This window comes from Diabrotica virgifera, chromosome 7 (genome assembly GCF_917563875.1).
Source record: "Diabrotica virgifera virgifera chromosome 7, PGI_DIABVI_V3a".
NCBI lineage: Eukaryota > Metazoa > Arthropoda > Insecta > Coleoptera > Chrysomelidae > Diabrotica > Diabrotica virgifera.
In genome coordinates this window covers 6,628,321-6,651,972 of record NC_065449.1, presented here as the reverse complement: position 1 = coordinate 6,651,972, position 23,652 = coordinate 6,628,321, and the positions used below count along the sequence as shown (strand labels likewise).

Here is a 23,652-nt window from a genome sequence, read left to right as displayed (position 1 = left end):
TTTTGTATTTCTTGGGTAATTCTAAGCAAAAAATGTTCTTACAAGTTTTTCAAGTATTAGATAGGTAGAGTACCTCTTTATATGTAAAAAATTAGCCAACTTCTAAATGGTCTACTTTTTGTTCAGAAAGATTTTAAAAAATTTGAACTTTTTTAAAAACATTTACATTGCAAATTTATTATGCAAAATCTATTAGGTCGGTTTTAATGAAATTTGGTAGACCATTTAAGTAAGTTATAAGAATTTTCTAAGCGAATTACTAAGGTTCTAAGTGCCACCAAAGTGGTTAAGAAACATTGAATTACAACAGGCGTATTTTGCCCCCTTATTTTGTATTTATTGCTATATTGCAGAAAAGGTAATATCTTAAGACATTTTTGACCAGTCGTATATCATACAAAATTCAATTGTCTTTATTTTATTTCTCGACAACTTTGTTCCAAAACGAACCATTTTAAAGTTGTAAGCAAAGAAAGCAGAAAAAAATCGATGTTTTTCGAAATTTTTAAATATTTTAATTTTTTTATTAATGTTCCAGCCATATTTGAGAAGGGGCATAAGTCAATTATTATTACTGAAGGTGTCACCTAACTTTATCTGCAAAAATCCGAATGCCACCTCTCACATCCAAAAATACACGTTTTTTTACAGATTAGTCCTGGTCTATAACAGATGACCCAAGAATTATATTTTTATTGTATTAGTTTATGAAATTCTCAGTATCCGTCTGTATATCTCAAATCTATTCTTTTTCTGTTTCAGAGTCCATTGTTCAACTCTCATAGCCATACAGCAAAACAGAAAAAACGTAACATTTGATCATTCGGATTCTGAGCTACAGACGAAGGTCTGATCTTGTATCTTGTAAAAAATGTTTTCATGTTCATGAATGTTTTCCTCGCTTGTTCGATTCTTGATAGGATTTCTATCTTTCGGTTACATTTTTGTTATTGACATTTGCTCCCAAACATTTTATAGAAGTTACTTGCTCTATTATTTGTCTCTTGATAATGAATGGAGTTTGTATAATTGATCATAGTGAAATGAGAGATAACGTAGTAGAAGTTAAAGGAACGGGTGATAGGATAATGTCAATGAAATTTGTATTTGATAAAGAAGTACTTAGTGAATGTTGTGCAGAGGCGTGCGGTCCATGGAAGCGGGGGAAGCGCCGCTTCCCTATACGTCGATATAAGAAAATATATTATTAATTAATATTTAATTATCAACAAATTTTCCCTAATCTAAATAATCTATTATGTAGGCAATAGGATCGAAAATATAAAAAATTTATCGCATAAACGAACTCAAATAATAATATACACACAATTTAACGCATCCTATACCAAGAGTCCGTACCTGTACGGAAGCTCTTTTTAAAATCAGCGCCGTTGATCCATTCAAATGTTGGCCATTCGTGGTCAGGGTTTAATGACCGCACAAAAAAATGTTAATTCAGACAACAAACGCAATTCTTAAAATTTGTCCAATTCTTGGTTTTATTGGAACAACAAAGCGATGTTCATCAATTCATTATTTTCGTTAGTTGAGCCAATGTATTACGTTTATTGAATGGACGAACATTCATTATGTATACCATAATATCACTTTATTGATATTACGAACTCAGTTTATTGAGTCAACGAACACTATTTATTGAAACAACAACGTCGTTAATTGACCGTCGAAGACCATTCGTTGTGCCAATAACAGTGTTATTTCTCCTAACGTATTTCGTTTATTTCTACAATTATTTCCGTTTATTGTTACAATTAATTCCGTTCATTGGCACAATAAATACGGTTATTCTTACAAGCAATTCTATTCATTCTTACAATCAGTTTCGTTCATTCCTACTATGAACGTATTTTATATTAATAATTACTGAATGCATTAGCCCAATGTATCATATTAATTGATTAATAATAATTTTTGAAATCCCCTTTTTTGTCCTTAACCTTTAGGACTTTACACTGTGTGATTTCTCATAATTATTATATCGCATATACAGTGCACTGGAATAAGTGTTACACTCCCCCCTTATTAACTTATTTATTTTTAGTACATAAGCAAAACGCTCAGACAGGTCGATTTTTAAAATTATCAAAGTATATTATAACATCAATGTTTCGAATTTTACACGATCCCTCTTCAGGTGACAGGCGTAACTTTGATTTTTTTTAATGGGAAAGTACATCATGTGACAGCTCATTTAAAAGTGTTTGAAATGGTGATTTCAAAAATGTATAACACTTTAATCATTTTTGAGAGCGCAGGGGCAAAATTTCGATCGAATTATTTTTAAACGCATTCATTTTTTTGGAATCCTGAGAAAACTAATAAGTATTTTTGAAAAATTTAACCGCAGAATAAAAGACTACATTATTACTGAGGGCTGAAAGTCCCTTAGAATAAACAAAAAGTTTCTTTTGAATAGTATATTTGAAATAAAAAAATCATACTAAATTTTCTATTTTTCACCCCTGTGACTTATTAAAATAATCATTATAGAAGTTCTCAGAGACGTCAGACCCTCGATAATACTGTAATATTTTATTCTGCGTTTAAATTTTCAAAAATACTAATTATTTTTTTTTCATTCAGGATTCGAAAATTCATTTTCAGTTCATCTTATAAATAACATCACAAGACAATATTAAAAGTAAACACTTACAAACATAAGACACTGACAAGTTTATTTTTAATTAGAATGTTCTCCCGTATTTACCTTATCAGAAAAAAACTTACTTTTATTCAAATATAAAAAATAAGTAATATCTTATTCTTATCTTCCTTCTACTACGGACTACACTTGGAAACAAAATGCAATTATTATTCGGCACTTTCAAGGAAAAACCGTTACATTTCAAATGGTCAAGCAAGACATTTATTATCTCAACAACCACGATTATTGTCACAATTAACGCATTGATTGTGGGAATTAAAGGCAGTAGTAGATTAATTAATGCATTCGTTGGCACAACAATCAGTGTACATCTATTCAATAATCATATATTACTCTATATTAACAACATTTGTACATTGTTTTAATGAAATCTGTACGTTGTCACGATAAACCAAGGTAATTGCTTGTCATCTACGAAATCAAGAACGTGAGTTGCTGCCAGAATTAACAGTATTTATTAAATATACGAAACTAAGTTATTGGCTGAATAAATTGAGTGTTATTGATTAATGTACTCTAGTTATTCTCACAATTATTATTCAATCATTGTGACAATAACCAAGTACATTCGTCAATGTCTAAAAGTTCGTTGAAACAACAAATTAAATTGTTGTGAGAACGAAATACTATTCAATAATCACTGTTAATCAATATTACGAACTAAATTTTTTTGAGTGCACTGACAAGTCATCTTGAGTTCGCGCGAATTTTCCTACGCTGGAAGCGCTACTCTCGTCGCCTTACGGCCAGCATAGTCGAAATTCGTAGGTTTACGAGGCGATGTTTTTTTAAATTGTTAATTTTGTGCTGTCGTTTATCTTTTTCTGCAATGGAAGGAGCGAGTGGACCGTCCTGTGGATTTATGAATAATATAGAAAACTGTGTTTGTATTTGTATTGTGTGTAGTTTATTAAAAAAAGGATTTTCAAGTCGAAGTTATCAAGAGAAAGTGGACATTATTAAGTCTGGTAGGTCAAAGGAGCCCATTAATTTGGAGACAAAAGTGGAAAAATCGGCAAAGAAATTTACCAGACATTTCCATGTGGGTTTTTATGAAAAATATGAATGGTTAACTGGCTGCAAAATTGTATCAAAATTATTTTGTTGGCCCTGTATTCTTTTTAATACAAGCGAAAAAACACATTGAAACTCGGTCGGCATTACAGATTTAAATAATTTTCACAAAAGTGTAAATCGACATGTAAATAGTAAGTGCAATTTAAGTGCTACAATTAAAGAAAAAACATTCGGGGCATATCGCATTGAACATAGTTTGGACAATCATTTAAAAATAAGCCATAGACTTCACAATGAAAAAAGCGTTAAGAAAAATAGGGATGTGTTAAAACGGTTGATTGATGTAACTTGTTTCTTGGGAGAACATGAATAAGTTTCAGAGGTCATAATGAAACAAGTGAATCGGCCAATCGAGGAAATTATATAGACCCAGGGCCGGATTAAGGCACGGGCCAACTGGGCCGCGGCCCAGGGCGGCAAAATTTTGGGGCGGCGGATTTGAGAAAAAAAAAGTGTAATTATTTTTGATTGATTATAAAGCTTTATTATCGATTATCAAGACCAGTGAACCTGAGCATTAAATATTAAAAAACTATTTTATTGTTTATTATTTATTTATAACGCGACACTCTGCGCGGTGTAATGTGTCGCAGTACACTACGCTACGCCACTCTATCCAAGTGAGTCGAAGGGGCGAGGCGGCAGTCTGTATCGTACGCTACGCACGGGAAATTTAGTTGTGGGATCGTAGTAGTTGCTAGCATTGGCTGATGGCAGGCGTCTTGTCGCCTTGCCGCTTCCCTCCCCCCACCAACTCCATCACCGCCACGCGCCATTGTCATTCGGTTGTCTGGTCTCAACTCCACGTACTGCAGTCTGTCTAACTGTTTAGGTTTAACGTTTTTGTAATTTGTTTTGAGCGGAGTAACATTTTGAAATTGTAACTTGTGAGGTAAGAAATATTTATTTGTTTATAGTAATGGTAATGTAAGTTAATATAGACCGCGCTCTAGCGGTCGCAATTTTTGACCGATTTTCTTCAAATTCGGCACACGCACACACTTTCCTTTTTGCAATATCTCGGCTAAGTTATTTAGCCAAAAGAATCCCATAACATTTACCCCCTTTTTGGGGGGGTTTTACCCCAAAATTTTGGTTTTTGGGGCCCGTATGGGAAAAATTCTTCTTTATGTTTTAAATTCGTGTAGAGCATATTTTTCTGAAAATGTTAAGGCAAATTTCGATTTTCTAGCTAATTCCGTTCTCTATAAGGAAAAATGTAATTCGGCATGTTGCCATACGTATAGGTTTCACAATGAGTTGAATAAGTAATGGAAGGAAATTCGCTTCCCTCATTTTTTCGCTTCATTTTTCCTGTCGTATCGTACTACAGTTTTGAATTATACAGATATTCTTTTTTTTACAGTCAGACCTTTACTTCCGATGTCATTGATGCTATAACAAGCAGCTGTACAAATGGATGGACGCAAACGGCTCAGTGGGTGGCAATACAAAAAAGTAGCCGAAGAGAAGAAAAAAAAATTGACAGAAGTTGTAAATAAAACTGCGAAGCTTGATACATTTTTTACAAGAAGTAACCTACCAGTGCCACCAGAACCAGTGCTTTTAGAAAGTGTCAAAGAATTTTGTGAAGTAGAACTAGAAGTATGTTCCATATTAACGCCTTCAGCTTCAACAGCTTCAGCATCAGTGCCTTCAGCTTTAACATCAACCCCTCCAGCTTCAGCATCAGCCCCTTCAGCTTCAACATCAACCCCTTTAGCTTCAGCATCAGCCCCTCCGGTTTCAACATCAACCCCTTCAGCTTCAGCATCAACCCCTTCAGCTTCACCCTCAACCCCTTCAGCATCAGCACCTTCAGCTTCGTCATGTGTTGATACTGACAAGATCAAACCAGCTATATCCGAATTAACTTTTGTTGTTGACGAGATTGAAGATCAATTAACAGTCTCTGAACCTGACTCTTCTGTCCATTTGAAACCAAATTATGATCCTGCTTTATGGATAGTGAATGAAGAGACGCGGGAATATTTTGTTAAAAATGGATGGAATCAAAATAAAGATTGCGATTTTAAAAAATCTGAAAGGCAATATCCAGACAGGAAAAGAGTGTTGGCTAAATGGCTATTCGACAGAAAACTTGCAAATGGCGAAATTGTAAATAGAGATTTCTTGATTTACTCACCAAGTTTAGGCTCTTTGTTCTGTGGTCCATGCAAATTGTTTAGTTCGACCTCTACTCAGTTTACTGAAAATGGGTTCAGTGATTGGAAACATGCATCAGCGAGAATAAAAGAGCATGAAAACTCGCACGTTCACTACAATAGTGTAATAGTATACAAACAAAGAGCAGAAGCAGCCGGGAGGATCGATAAGCTTCTACAAAACCAAGTGGAAGAAGAAATAAGGTATTGGAAGGCAGTTCTCCAGAGAGTGGTGGCCGTAATAAAAAAACTTGCCTCGCGTGGTCTTGCCTTTAGGGGGACTGACGAAAAATTTGGTTCTTTTTCAAATGGCAACTATATGATGTGCTTGGAGCTGATTGCCGAATTTGATCCATTTTTGAAAGCACACATTGAAAAATATGGGAAAGCGGGTAAAGGCAAACAGTCATACCTATCATCAACCATTTGTGAAGAACTCATCGAAATAATGGCAAAAACCGTTATTGATACAATTTTGAATGATGCTAAGAAAAGCAAGTACTATTCTATAATAGTAGATTCCACCCCTGATGTAACACACATTGATCAATTGTCTTTCATATTAAGGTATGTGAATGAATTGGGAATCCCTGAAGAACATTTTGTTGAATTTATGAAAAATCAAGGTCATACAGGTGAAGAACTAGTGAACTCAGTGCTTTCTTTCCTACAGTCGAAAGGATTGGACATACAAAACTGTAGGGGACAGTCCTATGACAACGCGTCAAATATGTCAGGAATGTACTCGGGGTTGCAGGCAAGACTTAAAGAAAAGAATCCCTTGATATTTTATGTGCCTTGTTCAGCGCATTCACTAAATTTAGTGGGATCAAGCGCAGCAGAATGCTGTTCTCTTGCAAAACATTTCTTTGATCTCTTGCAAGGATTGTACAATTTTTTCTCGTCTTCTACGCACAGGTGGAATCTTCTTCTGTCAAATTTCACGGCCACAGGAAAGGACAAGAACACGTCGTTGAAGTCTCTCAGTGTTACAAGATGGTCTGCAAGGGAAGAAGCTTGCAAAAGCCTTAATAAAGACTACAAACCCATGGTCAAGACGCTGATAGACATGACTTCAAGCAATCATGAAAACAAACAGACACAATCCAAAGCCAAAGGGTTGTTGCGAAAACTAATGTCTCTAGAAACATGTTTCATGGCAGCCCTTTGGGGAGATGTACTTCAAAAATTTAATTCAGTCAGTGAAAAGATCCAGGCTGAAAATATGACCGTGGACAGCGTTGTAATCCTGTACAACTCACTCACAGAGTATGTGATGAACATGAAAGACATGTTTACCCACTATAAGAAAGAGGGCGAAAAAAAACTGCAAATTGCGCAAGGTGAAATGAGACAGAACGATGAGCCAGAACTTCCACAAGAGACGCAGCCGCAGGTGCAGCAAGATTTTGATCGCCCAAAAAGAAAGGCGAAAAGAAAGAGGTTCTTTGATGAATCTTCAGAAGAAGATGAAGAAAGAACTTATGATGAGGATGATGACATTAGGGGAAATTGTCTTCAACAAAGTTATGACATCATCGTGGAAACACTTCAGTTTCAGTTAGACAAAAGGATCTCTGTGTACACAGACTTCGTTGCAAAGTTTTCATTTCTAACAAAATTAAAGACTCTAACTACCGAAGAAATTACTGCTAACGCGACGTCTTTGCAGAAAATCTATATTGAAGACATTGAAGAGTCAGAGTTTATATGCGAGTGCATCCATCTGAAAGGACTTCTGATCCGAGGAAACTACAAAGAAGCCGAAAAAGACTTTTCACTATCAAACTTGTACAGATTTTTGATAGAAAAAAATCTACAGGACTTGTTTCCCAACGTGGCTATTGGTTTGAAAATGTTTTTGACAACTCCTGCTACAAACTGTTCTGCTGAGAGATCGTTTTCGACCTTGAAAAGAGTAAAAAACTATCTGCGTTCAACAGTGACTCAAGAACGACTCGTCAGCCTGGCTGTTTTAGCCATAGAACATGAACTGACAACAAAACTCGATTTCAGTGCAGTTGTTGATGATTTTTCCAATGCACGTGCAAGAAAGAAGAAGTTTTAAGTTATATTTACTTTAACAAAGCTAATTTAGTGAGTAAGTTATTTGTTTGGATATGTGATTTGTATGCTCTGAACAGTTATATTTCGATGTTGTATATATTTGTTATTATCCTATATTCAATACAGAAATTATCATTTATTTTGCAGTCTTACTCTGTACACCTTTTACTAATTTTAGCCCCTTCCTAACTGTCCTGTTTTTGCCCATAAATCGACAGCAATGACCGATTATGGCTCAAAGCCTGCGGGCACATTCACAGGTGAGCCGTCGCCGAGTAACGAAGCCGAATTTTCACTTCACTCCAAATCAATCATTCTCAGCCAAAATAGTCATAAAACTATAAAAGAATTGTTGAGTTTGGGAATTACGAGCTGCATGATGTTTCACAAAATAATATCAACAACGATTTTATTTACTATTATTGTAATCTTAAGTAATGGAATATCACGGTTGTAGAAAATGGTTTCGTAATTAACGGAGTTTTGTCAAATAGTTTATTTTAATTAATAAAACGCAATTTTAGGACATAGTTTCTTGTTTTCATCATGAGAGGTACTAAAACCATTACAATATCAAGAGACAGTTGAGCGCTGGAAAATGTCCCAAAATGCGTTATTTTGCCTCTAAATTTCAATTTTTTTCGGGGGGGGGGCCCCGGACCCCCCCCGGTGTTGCACCCCCGCTAGGGCGGCAGGCAGACCTCTGGCCCATGGGCGGCAAAAGTGTTAATCCGGCCCTGTATAGACCTTGTAAATTTTTTGGCAAAATATGATGAAACCCTAAAAAATCATTTTATTAATTCCACAGTTTTCCGAGGTACCTCAAACAGAATCCAAAATGACTTAATTAAATGTACTGCTGACGTTGTAGTGGATCATATTAAAAATGAGATAAAAAAGCTCCATTTGTTTCAATTGCACTTGATGAAACAACATAATATGTAACCAATTTTTGTCAGTTATCCATTGTTGTGCGATATGTGGTTGATGGTATTCCTCAAGAGAGATTTTTAGAATTCGTGAACATAACTGGCGATCGGACTGCAGAGGCTATGTTTCAAATTGTGTGTGATACTATTTCTAAGCTAGAATGTAATTCCAAGCTTGTCGCTCAGAGCTATGATAGTGCTGCAGTAATGGCTGGTCAGTTAGCAGGTCTTCAAGCTAAAGTAAAGGAACAGTTTAAACATGCAATTTTTGTTCACTGTTTAGCACACAGACTTAATTTGGTTTTATCTCGAGGCATGGACAATATTAAAGACGTTAAAGTTTTCTTTTCGACGCTAAGTGGCTTGGCATCATATTTTTCAAAATCATCAAAAAGAACGCATGCTTTGGATATGCACGTTCAGAAAAGGTTTCCAAAAGTTGCTCGGTGTTTCGGTGTTTCAATACCGTGATTCATTGATAGACTTTTTTCAAGACGTTTGGGATAATAAAGAAAAATGGGATGCTGAGACTGTTACCGCTGCTAAGGGGTACTTACATTGGCTTAAAGAAAATTTTGATTTCAATTTTTTGCTAAATGTTTTTGTAGAGATTTTTCCTTTTACTGATATTTTATTTGACATTTTACAGACGAAGTCAAATGACATTGGATTTTGTATAAGACAAATAGATGAGAGACTCCTATCGACGATTATACATCGAAATTTTTGACAATATCATACAACAAATGAATTCTCGATTTCAAAATTTTAACGAATTAAAATTTGTAGAATTATGTAATTTTAATATATCCAATTATAACTCATCAAAATTTCCCACAGAGGCATTTAATTCCCTACGATTAAATTACGAAAATTTTTTTGATGTCCCAGCTTTGAACTCTTAGTTAAGTGTCGTTTATGAAACAAGTGACATTAGTGAAAAAGAAATTCCCAGGAACCTGTTAAATTTTTTAAACACTACTGGTTTAAATAAGTCCCTGTGTGAAGTGGTCAAATTGTGTGAATTAGTACGTACTAACTATCCCAGCCACAAGTGCATCAGTTGAACACAGTTTTTCAGTGTTAAAACGCATTAAAAGTTTTACACGAAATTCAACCAGCGAAGACAGACTTTCCAAGTTAGCCCTATTATCTATTGAAAAAGAATGAATTAAACAATTGTCAGAAAATCCAAAATTTTACGACGATGTTATAGACAAATTTGCACTGGTTGATAGGAGAATAGACCTCAAATATAAATAAGTGTTAAAAGGTGCGTGTTGTGGAAATGCCTCGGAATATAATAACAATTTTAAATGGAACTCTTCTTTTTAAGTTTAAAGAAACTAAGCCCGGAGTAGAGGTCCGAGCAAGCAATACAGATCGATAAGTCACTAGAAACAGCGGGAATAGAGCGCCTCACGCTGGACTGCATTGATCGGGGTAGGATTTCGTGTGTGAGTCCTTGTACCCAGGACTCCCACATGATAAGCACTTTGCTGATAAAGAGCCCCTATAGCGCATCAGAGTGCTATCGGGGGGAAGTGGATGGTCTGGAGCATTGGGGCGGGATGGAGTGACGCCTGCTTCTAGGAGTAAATCCTCCTCTCCCCAATGAATTGTATCACCCGAATGTCTTTCTCAAGGGGCTTTCTCAAGAGTCTCTCAGTCTGGGTTAAACACTATTGCTTGCTGGCTTGCTTCGTTTTACAGGTAATTTTTTATAGTTTTTGTTTTTAATTCATATAAGTTAACAAGTAGTATAATATTAGGTATATATCTACTATTTAGCTATTAAGTAGGTAAATATTTGTCACATAGTATATACAGTGATGAGCGCGCTAATAACCGGCAAAATAGCACAAAAGATGGAAAACGTATTAAGTTTTGAGACAAAAAGAAATGAAACTAGTCGAGCTGGGAAATTTAGCGATATTAACCCATACATTTACATTATATTGATTATTTCCCACCTTTACACGTATCAGAGGAGTATGTCAACTAAAACTGTCATTGTGACAGTGGTAGTTGCCAAACTCGTGCGATACGTCTAAAGGTGGGAAACAATCAATATAATGTAAATGGATGGGTTAATATCGCTAAATTTCCCAGCTCGACTAGTTTCATTTCTTTTTATCTCAAAACTTAATACGTTTTCCATCTTTTGTGCTATTTTGCCGGTTATTAGCGCACTCATCACTGTATTTTGATCTCGACCTCCGTAAGAAAATAATTTTATACTCTTACTGAATCGCTTCCCCTTCCGAAAATGTCACCGCACGCCACTGAGTTGTGTGTGTATATTCCTCAAACAGGGCTAGGTAAGAATGAAAGAAAAGCTTTCTATGATCAATTAAAAAACATACTGAGTGATTTTTTTAAGAAAGTCATAATAAGAGGTGATTTTAATGCACATATGAGTCAATCCAACACAGGATATGAAGCAATACATGGAGGAGTAGGCTTTGGAACTAGAAATGAAGCTGGATGGTATGCTTGAATTAGCGACAGCATTAGATATGACGATTGTTAACACATTCTTTCAAAATAGAGATAATAATCAACAACTTCTTATGTACAAAAGGTGAAACAAAACCACTCCAAACTAGATTATTTCATGAACAAGATGGAAACTTACAGAGAAATGAGAAATAATGGTGATGATTTACTCCTGCCAGTGGGTTGAATCTTGAGAGTGAAAAATATATTCTAGAAGTCTGTGGGAAGATTTCATTATATTTTATGAATATGTACAAGTAAGTCTAAACCCTAATCATAAAAATACCTGGACAAATGTTTATAAATCCTGTCAGAACTGTATCATAAGCAGGTGGTTCTAATGGTTGTGTAGGATCTCGCACCAACTTAGAAAACCTGCGTTCGTCTTCTTCAACGTCATCTTCTGGGTCGCAAATGTAGACTATATCGATCAAACTTTTACAAATCCTGCTGGATTCGGGTACTCCTGGTACTTTGAGTCCAGAAAGAGTCTCTTCAAGGAGAATGGCTTGTTCAATATTCGTTGGGTAGTTGATCAGTACCCATCCTGCAAATAGTGAAATAAAAATTGAGAAGTCTTACAATACTCTACATATAAAAAAGATAGAGTTTCATATGGTAAAATTTATAAAAAGTAATCTATAACTAAGAGTATCGAAGTGCTCCGTCTAGTCCGTTTTGTCCTATGGATGTGAAACCTGGAGAACAAAAATGACGAATCTTAAAAAATTAGGAGCGTTCGAGGTGTGGTGTTACCGTCGCATGCTCAGAATCCCATGGACAGCACACATATCCACGAACATGTGCTGAAGACCATGCACAAAGAGCGAGAATTGATCAACATCATAAAAATAAGAATGGTTCAATACTTCGGTCATATAATGAGAGGACCTAAATATTGCTTACTCCACTTGATAATTCAGGGCAAAATTGAAGGAAACTCCCGAGTTGGAAGAAAACAACTGTCCTGGTCCTGGGCTGGGCCCTGATTGTAATTCAAATTTCGACTCAAAACAAGTCGCAATCAATATGGCGAAGTTGAAATGCGACTGTGCGAGCCTTGTGGATTTTAGTTGAACTAACGAAATGATGTCACAAAATAGCGACTTATCGAAATTAATTGCGACTCCAAGAAAGTATTTGATATTATAATTTCGAGTCGAGATTATTGTGACACGGCAGACACGGACATGAATGCATGGCCGAAAGCCGAAAGCGATGTTAGGTTTAGTTTAGGAGATGTGTTTTGTTTGTTTCTTGCAAGGAAACTAAAGTAAAAGGTATTAATATGGCTGGGTTTTATGGAAATTTGCTGGTTTTGGAGGAATTAGATAGAATAGTATTAAATTAGAAATATAATAATTGAGAATGTTCACAACGTGAATTATTATCAACTCAATGAAAGATGTAAGGTAATAATCTGGGAAAATTAGTATAAAACAAGGAAAATTATGTACCAGCTATTTTATTGCTGGACACGCTGGAATCAAATATTAAGATTTCATATATTAGTAATATATATAGCTATGCAAAGTAAGCAGAAAGTCTGCTATTTGGTTTATAAACAAATTAGCGCTCCGAAATCTTTTTTCAATTATTGCTATGTAATTCAGAAGATTTTAATGTTAAACCAAAAACACTCACATAACAATTCACTGTAATAATTTAATTCTGCACATAGATATTTTTTTTCGATTTCCTTTGGCGGAAATTTAACTCGGAAAATTCGAGTTTTCCAAACAAAATCTTTAATTTTCAACTAAAATTTTAGGGAAGTAATTATTTATCAATAATTAAATAACTTGGTGACATAAATCTTTTTTGTTATGAGTGTCTTGAAGATATGAAAATTTGTATGTACAAAGAGGACCGGAATAAAAAGGTAATGGTTCAAAGATTGAAATCCTGTTGTTTATAACTCTGTCTCAAATGCCGGTCAAATTTGACCGGTTATACCTAGAACCACTCAATTCGATTTTTTTTTCTTCGAAGAAGAAGCCGTGCCCTTTTCAACAGCGTTAACTTAATTTAATTTAATCTGATATTTTCTGAGGGGTTCCATTTGTTTTTAAGCCAAAAAATTGTTTCTTTTTAACATTCCTAAGACCGCTCAAATAGTCCAATTTCAATTCTGTAAAGTACGTTGAATAGGTATAGTGCTTTTTTATACGAAAATCATAGTTATTCTGGTATATCATAATCTTTCTGGTTATTATTTCGACAGAAATTTTTTAATTAACATTTTAATTATTGCTAAACTATTGGTTAGATTGTCGTCGGCCTCCTGATATATAATCTACTATAAAAAATCTTTCATGTCACCAATTTATTTAATTATTGATAAATAATTACGTTCCTAAAATTTTAATTGAAAATTGCAGATTTTTTGGGAAAACTCGGATTTTCCGAGTAAAATTTTTGTTGAAGGATATCGGAAAAAAATATCTTTGTGCAGAACTAAATTGCGGTGAATTTTTATTTGAGTGTTTTTGGTTTAGATGAAAAATCTTAGGAGTTACAGAGCACTAATTGAAAAAAAAAGAAGATTTAGGAGTGCTAATTTGTTTATAAATAAAATAACACACTTTCTGTGGAGTTGTCTTAACCCATATTACTAATATATGCAATCTTAAGATTCGATTTTAGCAATAAAAAGGCTGGTAAATAACTTTTCCCAAAATGACATTTTTTCGATAATTTGCCCAGACTATCAACAAACGTTGCGGTGGTTGCATAGCCAATAAATCCAATAAACAGAAGGACTAACCCAAATTCCGAGCAGTGTCAAAATGATAACGATAATATCCGCAGTTGGAACTAATATCGAAATGAATAAGAATCGCTATAAATTGCGACTGTCATGGCGGAGTCGAAATTAAATTGTGACATCGAAATGAATTAGAATCAGGCTCTGGCTGCGTAACATTAGACAATGGACAGGTCGAACGGTCGAGGAATTGTTTCATATAGCTGTCGACCGAGAAACGTTATATATGTATAGTCGTATTAGCTTGTTAATACGACGATAGCCAAACCACTTACCTGCATGATACCTACTACAACGTATAATAAAAGACATACTATCTACTGACCTTCTATATCAGGTTTTGATCTTAAATATTCTATAAACATCGAAACCAACAAATAATCTGTCAGTACATTTCCTTTTGACAACTCTTCTTCAGCTATTCTCCCCAATTCTGCAAAAGGCGTCAACACAATTTCTTCAGACGGAAAAATTCTTGGCGTTTGGACCAACTTATCTTGATGATCAACACTAGTTTGTAGACCCTCCTTTTTAGGTCTTTTCGCAGCTTTTCCCTTCTTCCCTTTAACAACTTTCTCTTTCTTCACCTTTGTAACTTTCTCTTCCAAAGCATCATCTTTGGTTTCTTCTTCCTTAGTTACAGCTATTTCGTGTTTATAAGCGCTCATGCAATAGGTCACCGCATCCTGTAGCTCTACAACTACAATATTCTTGTGCTGCAAGAGTTTGGATAGCAAGGGCAAACATGTTATGTCGGACAAGCCGTTGACGCATACTCGGATGTGTGCTCTCGGTAAATCGGGTGGTGTGGGCAGTGCCGGTAAAGGATACTTTTCGTCCAGCAAAAGGTGTACTTTTTGACCTAGAATGGAAACGATTTTGAAGTTATATCCAAAGAGTATTTTAAGTTTGTACCCAGTACCACTTAAAGATTTTAATGGATTTTTTAAGCATATAGATAATCATATAAAAACTACTCATTTACTCTTTTACTCATTTACTCTTTAATTTTCCATAAATAATTTTTGTAGTAGCTTGCTGCAGTATGTAATAGATTTTAAATACTTGTATTGACTCTTCAAGATAAGTTTAGACTTATTTAGCGATGGATAATAGTAAAATGCTCTTTGAATATTATTATATTTCAGTTGTTACAGCCGTGCAGTTCTACTCGTTTCGTCACGAGCAGCAGCCATGTTTTATATAACGAAATTCCTAAATCCTTCCCCTTTGACGTCCACTGTCAACCGATAATGAGGATAGTTCTAGCATGTTCTAGTGTTGAAGATGTACCATGTGCCATTTGTGGACGTTTTTGACAAGAAAAGTGAATAGAAAAATGGATCAGGTGTTCGGACTGCTTTAAGTGGTGTCATGAGATGTGTTCATTTTCAACCAAAATCAAAAATTTTGTTTATAATTTATGTCTGTATATATAACATGTATGAACATGTTCCTATCTCAATAAATTTAATAAAATAAGTATTAATACTGTTTAATCATGTTTTGCAAAAAAAGTCACAGATTTTGTCTGGGAATGGGTGGGGGACGGAATTGGGATACCATTTCTAAACAATCTAAATTTGCCTTATTTTGATTATTCATTTATTTTTGGTTAAAAAATTTTATTTAGTAGAATCGTACTGCAAAACTCTTAGGTGTAGAGTTGAGTTGCGTAAATAAGTTTTTTCCATTATTTTAACTCTAAATTAAATTTCAGAATTTAAGATTTTGCTTAAGGGGACGCTATTTGGGCACCTGCTTACCTTATTATCCAGAAAAATTTCCAATAAATGGTTTAACAAATTGAAAGTTCTATAATCCTCCCAGGTTTTTGTTGTTGTGTTTTTAGATAGAGCTTTTAACAATAAATTGGACCAACCATTAGTTAGGTGTCCGCCGTTATAAATGGTATTGAAAAACGAAGTTGTAGCCTCTAAACATTGATATCAATTTTCTTTTCGCGGAGCTTTATTTCTTTTCATTTTCTTCGGTATCAAAAGATAGTTATAGATAGAAAACTAAGAAAATGAAATAAGAATAACAATGCATGGGAAGAAACAAAGCCAACAGCTCCAAAAAACTCAACACAAAACACACAATACACATAAATCAAAAGAAAAAAAAAGAGCGAAAAGTAATAAAATACTTAATAAATAGAAGCGAAGCGAAGTTTGTAGCCATCATTGTCTAAAAATAATAGTTTTCTTACCCAAAACGTTCATTCCACAATTCAATTTATACAAAGTTTCTTCCTCTACATTAATCTGACTCAACAACCAAGGCCATTCAAAATTCACATAACTTTCAAACTCTTTCTCATCCGCTTTGCTTTGTCTTTCCAGTTCTTTAAGCTTTATCTGTTCGGGAGCTATAGATTTTTCGTCTATAAGAGCTACCGCTGAAACAGCAGGATCTTCTAAGGAGAGTCCTGAAACGATTAGCTTGTTCCATTGGTCAAGAACTCGTCTTTGTGGAGGTTCTTCAAAATATGATTGAAACTCTGAGTACTTTATGGTCATATCGCACAACGCTTTAACAGTATCTCTGCATATTTTCTGCTTCTTTTCTTCTCTCAACCGTCGCACCTCCCCATAGAGAACTTTGTGCAACTGATTTAGTCGTTCTTTTTCTAAATAATACTCAAACTTCTTTTTATCTATACTGTCGTCTTTCTCCAATAATTTCTCCACGAACAAAGCTTCTTGTTCTTTCATAATTTCGTCTACTATTATCTGTTTACTCCTCAACATGTGTTCTTCCTGCTTAGCTATTTCTTCCATTTTTTTCAACATCTGTGTTTCATACAATGATTGTTTTAGCATTTTTGATGAAAGGTGGGTTTCGAAATCTTGGTTTTCTTCGTTTAAGAGTCTGTTCCAGAAAACTTTTCTGATGTATTCTTCCATGTCTTTTCGAAAAATGTCAGCATCGGCTTTGTCTTTGAACTTATCTTTGATTTTTTGAGTTATCTCTTTTGCTTGCTTGATATCTGGTATGAAGGCACTTGTCCTAAAAAGTTAACCAAACAATATGAAGATTTAAAAAAAAACTAAAAAAAGACACATATTAAATCGAAGATATTTATTTTTTTGTGGTTTTGATAATTAGTCATTCGTATACATATAGTGTATTATATTCGTAAAATACGTTTTTATCTAAAAATATTCTAAGGTGCATCGAATAATATATCGCATGTTCTATTTCAACCACTTTAAAATATTTCCGGTTTTAACTCTAAAACCGGAAGTTCGAGGTCAAATTTCTCATCTCTAATACATACTATCTTTGGGTTATTTATATGCTCCCATTGGACACCTCATTTGTAATTATATCTATTCTAATAATGTTTATGTACAGACAGACCGACATAAATAATAGGGAACTTGCATAAAATTTTAAATTCGAAAAAAATGTTATAAATCACAACAGAACATAATTTAAAACATGTATCAAAGATAAAAAAGTTTTGTTTGGCTTTCGTTTGGTCCCTAAAGACGATTAAAAATTCAAATTATTCCAGCCAGGCCAAAACGCGTCGTGACGTCATCCGTTTATATGTTTACATTCTTCCAATAAAGTAAACAGCAGAATTTTAAATTAGACGTTATAAACGTCAGTAGAAAATACAGTTATGTGACAAGTGTTTTTGATCGTTTGAACTATTCATAGAAAACTTGTACTTTTACAAAATGGTTTTATTTTCCGTAGTAAACCTTCTTTCCTTTCCTTCAATAACTATATCAAACTCCAATGTCAACAAACTGGTATACCCTCTGAGCTTCGCTGGTGTCGCTCCTAGCGGACTACTAATTCAACTTTCACCGGTAATTTTTAAATTTATTATTTAATTGTTATCGCTTAATATTTACAGCGCAAAAAAGTAATTAAATTGTAATCTTTTTTTTTAAGATTTTGCTAATCATTTTGACGTTATATTGATAAAATATGAATTTCTTACTTCGGACACTTTCACAATTATCGTGTAGATGGCGCTAAGATTAATAGATTAATTTATAATTACACATTACGGAACATTAAAAAAACTTAAATTCAGTATTTAAAACGTAAGTATATTTAAGGTAAAAATATATACCATTAAATTAATCACTTTGACATTTATGTCAAACTTGCGGTAAAGGTTTACAGACACTACTGGCGCTCGCGAATTTGTAAATATCCCCTCTACGTACGAGCTCACAGCGTATAGTATATTATACAATGACATACGATAAATGTTAATAGAATATAAATACAGTAGGAAAAATGAAAGAATGCCCATGAACGAACATATAAAACACGCTGTATTTTCCTGTCACCGTGTCACATAAAAAATTGGCCAGCGCAAGTACATGTAATAATAATAATAATGATTACATGTATTTGCGCTGGTCAATTTTCTTTGTGACACGGTGACAGGAAAATACAGCGTGTTTTATATGTTCGTTCATGGGTATTCTTTCATTTTTCCGACTGTATTTTTCCTTTATTCCGCGACGAGGTATACCCAAGTAGGTGGAGGCCAATAAACTAAAGAAGAAGAAGAAGAAGAATATACCTAATTATAACCATAAACGGAACCATATTCACGGGTCATTTGAACTATTTTAAAATACAGACGACTTTAAATTTGTACTTCTAAGTTATTATGAGTTTTTGAAGCGTAAAATTTTGGAAATCTCATTTTTATACAAAACTGAACATTATTATGTAACAAAAAAAAATGTGCAAGTTTCCTATTCAAGGTTTTTACATTTTAATGTAAAATGCGTGGAAACAATACAGTGGGACATTCAATAAATTATAAGGTTTTCTGAGTAGATACCAGACTTAAGAAGACACTAAAAGGAGTCTGGGCCTAAAGAAATGCCCAAAGAAAGATCTAAAACAGAAAGCAGAGAAAGAATGACTTAGAGAAAGTTATAGAGAAGTGAATAAAATTGTCAAGAACACAGCAAAGAAAGACAAAAGAAAGTGGGCAGAAATTCTTGCTGAAGAAGCGCGTATTGACAAAAGGAATACCAAAGGAATTACTAAAATGGTAACCAGAAGAGCTGAGAGGAAGAAACATAGAAGAGGCCACATGGAACAACCGGACGAATTGGAAAACGTCAAAATCCGTTATGTGGTAGTATATTGGTTCATTAGAGAGTTACCCCAGGCTGTGGGTGAAAAAACGTGATATAATTCAGGAATTTTTGAAACCTATCAGGTGTTGTAAAGGACGATGCCAGGAATAACTTCTACTAAAATGTGACCAAAAATATTGTGAGCTTTTTTTGTTATTGCGATTTTCATTTGTTAAATTTGCAATTTTTAAAGATTTTTAATTTTGCAGCTTAGGATATTGATTTTAGAGAAAAACTTTTTAATAGAAAGTTGTAGTAAATTAAAAAACCTACAATTTGAGCTATGGTAAGTTTAATTTCGTTTATTGGTTATTGCAAAACAGCATGCGAAATGTCCAAAATGGCCGTTTTTTACAATTGCGTTATTTATTGTACAAATAATTTTTTTTTTATTTTTTAAAGCTTTAAAATGAAGATCTTTTAATTCCAAATATAAAAAAAAATTGCAAGGCCGGATTAACGAATTTGTTGCTTAGATATTATAAATTGTTTATCCCAAGAGGTCAAATGTCGAAGGCTATAACTTTTTGAAGAAAAATCGTAGAGAGTTGTTGTAACATCCAATCTCCTTCTAAAGAGTTATATTTTCATATTCTGATGTAAATAAATGCGTAAAACATTTTTAAACCTCTAATTTTTGGGTTTGAAAATAAGGGGGCAAATTTCGTTATAAACATTTAGAGCTGAAGCGGCCCAGTACATCCTATGAGTTTTTAACTTACAGATTATTGTTGTTAAAGATGAAACGAAGATTTATAAAAAAATAAAAAATTTCTACGACCAGCTGAAGCCGAGCTAAATGTTGGGTTTGAAAATAAGGGGGCAATTTCGTTATAAACATTTAGAGCTGAAGCATCCCTGTACGTCCTATGAGTTTCTAACTTACATATTATTGTTGCTAAAGACTAAACGAAGATTCATAAAAAAATAAAAAAAATTTACAACCAACTGAAGCCGAGATAATTGTTTATTTTTTCTTAAATCGTAGTGCCTTTATTTATAACATTTAAGAAATTATTTTACAGTCATTGACTAAAGAAAGACTTATATTATCTTAAAATAAAAATTATTATAAACTATAATTACATTTAATTATTAAAAATTATTTTTAAAATCGGTGCTTTTGCGAGCGTCCGAATTTTGCAAATCGCCCGGCTCGCTTCAAATCCGCGCGCTCGGAAAATCTTTACGTAACTTGTATTAAGTTTTGACCGAAAACAATTTAATAATATTACCATTATAATATACAGTATATTTACCACTGTGTATTTTCTTGATAAACTTTTATATGTGAACTCTCATTTCTGAAGAAATAGTATTACAAAAATGATACATATAACTATATTTTTAATTTTTGCATTGTTATATAAATATAATAATAATAATAATGTTACTTCTTATTATACAATATAAAACTTTTTCTTCTTGTACTGACTATTCGTTTTGGATGTTGGCGACCATCATGGCAATTTGGCAAACCCCATTTGGAAACTGAGAACCAGGAAGGCGAAGGATTACCTTGCTAGAAAATTTACGTACGTGGTTCAACACAACAACTACAAATCTTTTTAGAGCAGCAGTACCGATTTAGTGTGCAAGTACAGATTGCCATGATGGTCGCCAACATCCAAAACGAATAGTTACTACAAGAAGAAAAAGTTTTATATTGTATAATAAGAAGTAACATTGTTATTATTATATTTATATACCAATGAAAAAATTAAAAATATAGTTATGTATTTCATATATATATATATATATATATATATATATATATATATATATATATATGTATCATTTTTGTAATATTATTTCTTCAGAAATGAGATTTCACATATAAAATTTTATCAAGAAAAACAAATACAGTGGTAAATACACTGTATAATATAATGGTAATATTATTAAATTGTTTTCGGTCAAAATTTAATACAAGTTAAGTAAAAATTTTCCGAGCGCGCAGATTTGAAGCGAGCCGGGCGATTTGCAAAATTCGGACACTCGCAAAAGCACCGATTTTAAAAATAATTTTTAATAATGAACTGTAACTATATTTTATAATTATTTTTAATTTAAGGTAATATAAGTCTTTCTTTAGTCAATGACTGTAAAATAATTTCTTAATTGTTGTAAATAAAGGCACTACGATTTAAGAAAAAAGAAACAATTATCTCGGCTTCAGTTGGTTGTAGAACATTTTTATTTTTTTATAAATCTTCGTTTCGTCTTCAGCAACAATAATCTGTAAGTTAGAAACTCATAGGATGTACAGGGCCGCTTCAGCTATAAATGTTTATAACGAAAATTGCCCCCTTATTTTCAAGCCCAACATTTAGCTCGGCTTCAGTTGGTTGTAATTTTTTTTTATTTTTTTATGAATCTTCGTTTAGTCGAAGTTAGTTTAAAAATTAGAGGTTTAAAAATGTTTTACGCATTTATTTACATCAGAATATGAAAATATAACTCTTTAGAAGGAGATTGGATGTTACAACAACTCTCTACGATTTTTCTTCAAAAAGTTATAGCCTTCGACATTTGACCTCTTGGGATAAACAATTTATAATATCTAAGCAACAAATTCGTTAATCCGGCCTTGCAATTTTTTTTTATATTTGGAATTAAAAGATCTTCATTTTAAAGCTTTAAAAAATAAAAAAAATTATTTGTACAATAAATAACGCAATTGTAAAAAACGGCCATTTTGGACATTTCGTATGCTGTTTTTCAATAACCAATAAACGAAATTAAACTTACCATAGCTCAAATTGTAGGTTTTTTAATTTACTACAACTTTCTATTAAAAAGTTTTTCTCTAAAATCAATATCCTAAGCTGCAAAATTAAAAATCTTTAAAAATTGCAAATTTAACAAATGAAAATCGCAATAACAAAAAAAGCTCACAATATTTTTGGTCACATTTTAGTAGAAGTTATTCCTGGCATCGTCCTTTACAACACCTGATAGGTTTCAAAAATTCCTGAATTATATCCTGAAATCGACCTATATTTCACCCACAGCCTGGAGTAAGTGTCCTAAATAAGTTTAACCACAAACCTTATTTTACGAGTCTCTTCCACCAATTCATCATAGGTCAAATCTACAGATTTTGGAGAAGCATTATCCACATAAAAATCGAAGACAGGGGCCTGATGATGTACTGCAATACCAGGAATCGCAAAACTGCTAGATACCCTTCTTTCTGAGTTTCTTATCGTAGCTAAGTACTCTTCTCTTGCAGTTTTGCACTTATTAATGACCATTTCAAACCTGTCTTGAAGCCAATGTACCACGTCGTAGGAATTTTCCAGCTGAACGTTGTAGCGATTTTCCACATTTTCCAATTTGCTAAACGGGTTTTCCTTCACTTTCGAGACCGTGAATTTGGAAACTGAATTTCGAAGTTCGCCATTTAGCTTACTTTTAGCTATAAACGTCAAACAATCCTTCTCATGTAACTCTAAAAACGCCCGGTAGAAAATACTCAATGACGCTAACTTCTTTCCTTCGGTGATATTCGCTATATCTTCATCTTCAAGATGGATATTTATAGGTTTTAGCCAATGAACGAGGTAATTCTGGAAATTACTCAGACAAATATCTTTTATTTCGGCTCTCTGGATCAAACTCAGCTGGTCCTCGTTGATTATTTCGTAGCTTCTGAGGATTTTGCTCAATAGGTAACCATCCCTAGTCACGTCACAGAAGACTTCTGGGTTTAAACTGACGAGTACTCCTAGTTTTTCTTGAATCCATTGGGAGACAACTTCGGCCATGGTTATTTGTTGAATACTGTATAATATGTTGTAAATACAAATTATTTTCCGCAACTTCTAATATGACACATTTGAATTGCCACTTTATATTATGTTATGTTCTTCTTCTTTATTATTCACATTGTTTATCTATACAATGGTCTAGTTATACAATGTTATTGGGTTTTATTCTCCTGAATAATTAGACATATGTTTTGTGGTAGCTAATTTAAGGTAGGTTTTGACATATTTGTGATTTTAACATTTAAAATGTCAGATAAAAATATGGCAAGGTATTCTGCTATTTCTTGGACTTACGGTATACAAAGAAGGTAACAGGGCCGGTCCTATGCCTTAACCGCCTATTATTACCTCTGGTTTTACCCAAGGTACTCATTTTACTCAGAATGAGTCGACCTAGTCGTTAGAGACTTATCATATCAACCAAGAGAACAGGCAGGATTCCGAAAAAATTACGGAACAAATGACCATCTACAAAGTATAAAAACCCTGATAGAGAAAGTAGTGGAATACAATAAACCCCTAGTTCTAGTTTTTATCGATTTTCATAAAGCCTTTGACAC

The 23,652-nt window shown here is 33.6% G+C and overlaps 2 protein-coding genes across 2 annotated transcripts in view; one reads left to right on the top strand and one right to left on the bottom strand.

Moving 5' to 3' along the window:
- LOC114336363 (sperm flagellar protein 2-like) overlaps positions 1-23,231 on the bottom strand; it is a 57,326-nt gene extending 34,095 nt beyond the window's left edge. The window contains exons 1-4 of the mRNA XM_028286717.2: positions 22,371-23,231; positions 16,403-17,202; positions 14,516-15,052; positions 11,710-11,970 (exon numbers count right to left, since the gene is read on the bottom strand). Of these exons, the coding sequence (XP_028142518.1) occupies positions 11,710-11,970; positions 14,516-15,052; positions 16,403-17,202; positions 22,371-23,089 (2,317 nt within the window). The 5' untranslated portion in view covers positions 23,090-23,231. The remainder of the gene's footprint in view (positions 1-11,709; positions 11,971-14,515; positions 15,053-16,402; positions 17,203-22,370) is intronic.
- Positions 4,441-8,024, top strand: LOC126887820 (zinc finger MYM-type protein 1-like). The gene is made up of 2 exons (XM_050655669.1): positions 4,441-4,655; positions 5,130-8,024. Exon 2 carries the CDS (start codon positions 5,180-5,182, stop codon positions 7,994-7,996), a length of 2,817 nt encoding a protein of 938 aa, XP_050511626.1. The 5' UTR covers positions 4,441-4,655; positions 5,130-5,179; the 3' UTR covers positions 7,997-8,024.
- Positions 23,232-23,652: the final 421 nt, after the last annotated feature.